The following is a 7958-nucleotide window of genomic DNA, read 5'->3' on the forward strand; positions in this document are numbered from 1 at the left end:
AATTTTATTGTGAGATGCTATGGAAATACTCATACAATATTCGAATTTGTTCTAAAGATAAAGAACTTATACCTCAAATGTAATATTCTAGATGATATTCACGATAAAAAATATATGTAGAAATCCAATATTGTCGTATTATTCATATAACAGACGACATGATTGTTATTAGCATTTTTATTCAAAATTTGTCGAAACATTTTCTTTTAGATTAAGCAGTAACTTAACGTAACCACGACAATATTATTGGATGTCTTGCGTTAGTAAATCGAAACTTTCTTTGTTAACATATAACAATAAAACCGATTGTGTAGCATCTTTCGGAACGGACGTTGTAACATAGTGTAATCACATTACCCGCAATATAGAGGAAATTCGGGTCTGTATACGCCCATTTACAGAACATGGTTATCAAAATTGACGAATTCTCGTTTATTTTTAACAGCAAATGGCAACAGACGACAGCATGAGCGATGATGTATTCGAGGATGAGACTTTGCGGGCTCCAGCACAACGGGGGACCCCCTCTCCTACCGGGTATAGAGACTATCAGCCCCCCACTGACACCCCGTCGCGACTTCAACAGGACGACGACGTCCCTGTACATAAGGTAAGCAATCTAATATACATTTGTTAATGACGCAAACGTCAATAAAGTTATAACACAATTATAATAAAGACTAATTGGATTCTAATATCGTTCTTCCCCTCGCTTTCATTCCAAAATTCCTAGGTGACAGAGTCGTAACATGACAACTTCCCTATTTCCCTGACGTCATAGACATGCGCCAACTGATTAAATACTTAGCAAAGAGAATTCCAAATATCCTGACTCAAAATGTGCAAACATAGACACATATCTGTGCAATCCATTTTAGACATGGCATATAACAGGATATGTACCCAGTGGCGTACCTTAAGAAATTGTTTAATCTAGGCATAATACAACACGCTAATCTAATTAACAACATTTTCACTTCATTATGAACATTCATTTCACTTAATAACGAACAATCGAAACGCCTGACTATTTTATCCGACAGTGTAATCTCGCAGCGACGGATTTCCCAAATAAAACACCTGAAAGTTTCATACAACGACGAGGATATGCTGCCGTGTCGGTGTCACGGGTAATAAATCCATCGTCTTTTTCACTTCTTCGAAAAACTGTACCGCTTTAATTACGCGTTTTTTGGGAGAATTAGAGTAATTAGAAATGTACAGGTACAAGCTTGAAATGAAAATGGAAATCAAGCTTTTCTCGGTGGTAAATAATGTAAGTTGTATTCGTATTCTATGAAGTAATAATAGAGAGACATTGCATAACAACTTTTATTATTTTTTTAATATATAATGTCAAATGACGGGATGAACATGTGCGCCTGATGGTAAGCTACGCTTGTCATAAACGGTTGCAGTGCCACTTAGAGCTTTAAATCGCAAAGATCTGCGGGTCACTACCCATGTGTCCGTCACCCTGAGACATAAGTTGACAAGGCCCATGTGCCAGTAATTTCACCAGCAGCCTTACTCTTCAAAACCGAAAAACAGTAGTGCTGACATTACTGCTTGGCGGCAGAAATAGGTAAGGTGGCAGTACACTAAAATCTTCGAATCTTCTCCACGTCCACATCTATATTTGAAGAAAGTAACCGATCTAGTAGATGTAATGCGATATTTTTCGTTAAATATCTTCTAAGTTAAAGAATAAACTGTTCTGTTCTCAGAAACGCCGGTGACAATCAAGTTATTGCTGGTACAGATTAATTATTCAATTTTAATTTATTTTGCTTACGATTGGATAGAAATGTGAGAAACGACTGTGATGATTAAGATATTGTTGGATTATTACCTGTGTTTACACAATGCCGCTAGCATCACAAATTTGTTATACAAAGTTTCTCATTTCGTTTCCGATTATTTCCTAATTAGACGTAAGCGGTACAGCGAGTTCTGTAGGCCCTGTGCAACCAGCAGGGCTAGCACGAAAAGGCGCGACTGTCGCGAGAGCGACATAAAGTGCGAGATACTGCTATTCTCGCATTGAGATCTCGCGCGACATATCTGTACTAACGCGACGCGCTTTTAGGGTATAATTTTAAGAATCCTTCACTTCCATTACAACTGCGTAGCATAAAGCTGCCTCAACAACTGTAACAAATACTACTGAGTGAAGAAATAGATTTCTCAATGGCGCTACGGCAAAAAAGTCGTAAAAAACCTAAATAAAGATCTTCAACAAACACATTATTATATACATTAAATTCGTAAGGTCCGCTGGTTATTTCCGTGGCTTAGTTAGCATAGCGTCTAGCACGGTTTACTAGTAGACGCTGATTGGAATCCAGCCGGATTAAAGGATTTTTTTCTATGTGTTCTATTATTGTATTAATATAACTGGAACAAATAGTTAACGACGAACTTGTGCTCTTGTACTTTCGGGAAAGGCGGCGAATTTCACATGAACAATTTTGATACTGAAATATTAAATGAATGAACATTATTGAAATACTATCGCTAGCATTTACTGTACACCTTGTTATTTCGTTTATATATCGTCGATTTAAATTATAACAGTAAAAAGCCAAACTGACTAATAAACAAAAATAGGGTTCGTTTGTATTAATACATTATGTAAATATGTGATTTTAAGTATTTTATTTTGAATTTTGCCCGCTCACGCGATGCGCTCCTCCTACCGCAAAATGGCGGCTATTTGGTTTCGCAAATTAGAAAAGCATTCAGTTTAAATACAAGTTTTTATAAATAAAAATTATTATTCTGTATTGCTAAATAAATACCCTCCGTACTACCAACAAAATCATCTCAAATAAAATGCAGTAATACACCGCAAATCTTGCACTTAAAAAGCACTAATGAAATTTTTGGTGTACTTGGATAAATATGATATTATTCCGTTTGAGTGGTTCTAACGTTTACCATGAAATTACTCCTTAAAGTATATAGTTTATAAACATTTATATTCAGGGTAAACTTAAAAAACGCTACTTACGGTATGTTTTCAATAAATAAACACCGAAATCACCAGCCCAAACAATAACACACACGATTGTCGTGACGTATTTTTGAAGCTGTTTACTTTTTTTAAATGATAGACCCAGGCATTAAAAACTTTATGGTTTGCTAGAGTAGTTACCGAAATAGCAATTAATATTAGTTCTTTTACCTGTTATAACTTCGATATCCGATAAATCGGTATAAAATCATCACCGGCACCTCTAGGTGTGGTAGGTATGCGTCTACGGCTGCATGTATCGCGTGAGCGGTTATCGTAGATATTCTTCCCTGTGAGACAAAAATTATATTACGAGTAATTTACCTGTGTTATAGATATTTTAATAGATTTATTTAATAGATGTATTTGAAAATGAAAGTATTTTTTCCATTCCAAAATCGTGTAGTTTCAAAATTTGTTTATTTTTTTTCAAACAATTTTGTTTGAAGCAGTTTGTACCATTTGTTCCCAAACCATGACGAAGTTGACACTAATAGCCGTAGGATTTGTAAAGAGTGAAACGTTGGTGTGTTTGAAAAAAATTGCCATTTTTATATTCAAAATTAATGGTTCTTTTTAACCAACTTCTAAAAAAGGAGGAGTTCTCAATTTGACTGTATTTTATTTTTGTGTGTGTATGTTACGCGAGTATTCCGACATTTGTGAATCGATTTCGATAATCAGTACCATCTACAGTCCCATACAAATTTGAAGAAAATATTCCACCTTTAAGGGAGTCAAATCAGGGGATGAATCCGGTATATTGAGTTTCATCCACTTCCAACAGAAATGTTAACCGATTTCAATAAAATTCGGCAAATACAATTATGTATTCCACACATTGTTGACGTCGGTTTCTTTTTATAAAAAAGTGTTATTCAATCGCGAAAACTTGAGAACACAATAGTGTTTACTGCATCTACAACAAACACTTTTATGCACTTGAGCAGCGTATAACAATTACAAGGAAGACCCATGTACAGCTTTTACCAACAAAATGCTCTAAAAGTATATGTAATTAATTGTTTCTATAATGAACTGGTCCTTTTACTACTTTGATTCCCTGTTGCTTATTTTAGTTACTTCTGCAGACTTATTACGAATGCAAAAGCCGTTCAGCAGAATTCCTTAGCAGCAATTATACAACTTAAAATTTCTCGATAGAGTACATTTTATGGTATTCATACTTTTAAATCGCAATTTAAAATGTTCTTTATATCACTCAATCTTGCAAAAGATGAAAGGTAGACTTGGAAATAAGTAAAATAAATATCCACAGGGCATTGGGGGCACGTGAATTAAATTGACATTGAGAGGTGAAGTTATGCTTTGATAATGTTAGGCAATTTATTCAACCTTTGACTGTTTTATTGAAGAAAAAATTTAGATATAAAGTTTTTCTGAGACTTTAATAAGAATGAAGCAATTGAGAGTAGTTGCTCGCCGCCGCCACCTTGGTCACTCACAGGGCTGTCAGGGCTTTGATGCGCAATTTTCGTTGTGTTATCGCCGCAACAGCGTGAAGAATGATTGAAGATCACGGACTAGTTCGAAACATGACGAGCATAAATTCGACTTAAATACGTGCATTATCCGTTAGCTTACTTAATATGTCTGAATTATTAACACTCTTTAAAATAGAAAGAGAATATTTAATAACAGGTAAATTAAAACTTCAACACAACTTGCTGAACAGCCATTCTCAGGAAACAATTGCAAGCAATTCGTACGTAAACTACGAAAAACAAAAAATAGTGTACAAACAAAAGAGATACGCTTTTAGTGTTCAAGAAGCAGGTATAATAGGTTCGTAATGTAGGTAAAATGCGACTCAAAGAATTACCGTATAACTGTTTTTGCGCGATTGCAGCTAAGTACAATATGATTAATTATACTATGTATTCGTTATATTATTACCTCCCTTCGCATTATGCAATAATTTCTACTTTTCGAATATTGCTTTAGACAATGCGATAAAAATCTGATGAATGTTGTTCAAAGAACTAATGCGTTTCCGCAATTGGAAATAGAGCACATTTATTTAAATAAGTCATAGTTTTTAATTATAAAAAAAAACTAAGTGTCCGCTATACAATTAATATACGCTATATATATATTAAACAACGGATTAACGTGTTTGTTGTAATATTAATTTATTAATGTAATGTCCACATCTATATTACCGTCATCGAGTATATAACCAGCAATAGAGACGAAATGTCATTTAATTTCTTTGAAACTATTCTGCCATATAATGACATGGTACGGTGACAACTGCGCTCCGATCGGCCATCCCGAATTCGAAACAATTGACGGGTGTCGTCAATTGTTTCACTTCACATGGTGATTCCGTTTGTTTTGCAATTAGATGGTTTTGCTGTTTCTCCCACATCACCGATAGGAACAGCCCCTCATAGTTAGAGATATTATCTTTTTTACAATAAATACAGAATATTTTTGGAATATACGGAGACGTACACATGTCAGTTGTTGGCGCTGTTCTACATCAGCTTTCTAAATTGTGATTTCAGCGCAAACGAGAGTCGATATTTAAAAGTGATATAAGGCCGATGAGTTACCAGGGATGGATGGCCCTTATTTAGTTTCTATTTCTGGTTATATACTCGGTGATTACCGTCAATGAGTGTGTGTTGTCCTTATATGATAAAACAGTCCTGAATTCTATTAATTCTGATAGCAGAGTCTTTAATTAAAACTTTATTGCGGCACAAATTACAGTTGCTTTTAATTTTCTTCATCAGACAATTCTGCTCGGCGACAGCGGAGTCGGGAAGACATCTCTTCTAGTGCAGTTCGAGACGGGCAAGTTCCAAGCAGGGAATTTCTCCGCAACAGTCGGTATAGGATTTACGGTAAGTTCTCATACGATTTCAAAGACTGTAGTAGTAGGTACTTGGTCTAGCTACTTTGAAATAGAACTTTGGAGTTTCTGCGGTCACTGCACTATTTAATACTTAATTTCGTATACAGAACTCTAAACAGAACTAACTCATTAGCAAAATTGAGTTTGAGCTCACCTCCAGTTTAAATAATAAATAGGCTTGAATGTTGCAGAATGTTGACCAAGAGAAGAAATGAGCAGTCTTATGTCATAATAGTATAAAGAAGTAAGTTAGTATTCTTTGATTGATTTAAAATCGACAAGGAACTACCATTCCCAGTTTTGTGAGCTTGACCAAGTAAGTAGTTCCCCTTTGATGTTTTCCTTTTCTCTGTCGTCAAAGAACTACGAACTTGGAATTAGTTTTTATAATGGACTTTATTCCTAAGTCTACTTAAGGTAAGTTGCTCTCTGTGACTCGAGAACAATAAAATATGCCATCACAATATTAAGATCTCATATCTGTCGTTTAACTATTTAAAACAGGCGTTTTTATATTACTTATTACTTGTATATTCACTACTTACGCTTTAAGTATTTGAGTCATAACGTATTCTGAGTTACTACACTCCATCTGTGCATACCCTCATAAAAATCTACTATATAATATATACGGTGAAATAACAGTGACGTGTGAAATAAATTACCGCACACATTAAACGACAACTATGTAGAGTTCCTTCTTGTGTTCCACCATTGGGAGGACATAGGTCCTGCTGTTCAATTGATTTCCAATAACTTATCCTCGAGGAAAAGTTTTCTATAATAACACATAAAGAAGTTTCATTTTATTATATTTTAAACCATATTTAAGTATGTTTTTTCTTAAATTTTTGTCTGCTGGCTCTACACACAAAGTCCAAATTCGTGATAAATGCTGTTTGACACCTGCACTAATGAGTCAACTAGCGTACTGTCAATTTGAAAATGAATACAACGGAAGAAACGAATCTATCTTTTCTTTAGTCGTTTATTTACAAATGGCAATCACATTATGCCAATTATGTTTCTAATTAGGTTTTAGTAGCCATTACCATAATAATAATAAAATCGTTTATTTATCTCATTATTAATTAGTGAGGAGCGGTGCCTCCTCACACAGGATATGCTTAAAAGGAGGCTCCAGCCATTATTATTTAAGAAATAAAGATTTTATTAATTATTATTATTATTATAAAAATGTAAAGCTCTACACTGTGTTTAATAACCATAGTGGTGTGAGATAAAAAGGTCTGTAGCTCAGCACAATGTCGGAGTGTTTCACAACGCCGCTGATTTTGTGCTACAGCCTGCCATGTTCATAATAAGAAGAAGAACGAACACACATTATCATTCTAGTTCTAAGATTTCAAGCCGATTATTAGATATATATATATATATATATATACCATACATGAATCTTTATATAGATTACAGAACAGTACAAAACAGGCTAATATTAGCACTCTAGAATTGGCCTTACTGAGCTGTTTGTTATCGACAAGATACGGCATTATATGATAAAAAGCACTTATTTTTAATACTTCTGTAGCGCTTACATTTTTTACATTTTTTTGCAGCGGAAATAGTATTAAATTTTTAACTGCCTCCGTGGCCGAACGGTATCATTCTGGTCTGCCACGCAGAGGTTCCGGATTCGATTCCCGGGCCGGGAGAAATGTTTGTATGGCCTAAATTTAATTCTTTCTGTCATGAGTTTGGGTTTAATTCGTGTGTAATTTGTCTCTGTGTGTGTCCATGGCACCCGCGATATAAGGTTTTCCTAGTGCGCGGCTCTGTGTATGTATTATTGTTATTATTGTTAAAAAAAAATTTTGAATCTTTTAAATATACGCTCACCTGGGAAGGAGCCTACCCAAGCGTAGTGAGCGAAGCTTTCTTGGCGCCTAATAAAACTATACAATCTTCAAATTAACCTAATGTTCTTCGACCGATATGCATGACATTGTAAACTAAAGTTTTATATATATATATATATATATCTATATCTATGTGTGTGTGTGTGTGTGTGTGTGTGTGTGTGTGTGTGTGTGTGTGTGT

The 7958-nt window shown here is 34.7% G+C and overlaps 1 protein-coding gene across 1 annotated transcript in view; it reads left to right on the forward strand.

The window, feature by feature from the left end:
- The first annotated feature begins 393 nt into the window (after positions 1–393).
- The window catches only part of LOC113237221 (ras-related protein Rab-37-like), a 75309-nt gene continuing 67744 nt past the window's right edge, over positions 394–7958 (forward strand). Inside the window, exons 1-2 of the mRNA XM_026473568.1 lie at positions 394–610; positions 5779–5889. Coding sequence (XP_026329353.1) covers positions 449–610; positions 5779–5889 — 273 coding nt within the window. The 5' untranslated portion in view covers positions 394–448. The remainder of the gene's footprint in view (positions 611–5778; positions 5890–7958) is intronic.

This window comes from Hyposmocoma kahamanoa, unplaced genomic scaffold, assembly GCF_003589595.1.
Source record: "Hyposmocoma kahamanoa isolate Upper Pololo Valley unplaced genomic scaffold, ASM358959v1 93, whole genome shotgun sequence".
Classification (NCBI taxonomy): Eukaryota; Metazoa; Arthropoda; class Insecta; order Lepidoptera; family Cosmopterigidae; genus Hyposmocoma; species Hyposmocoma kahamanoa.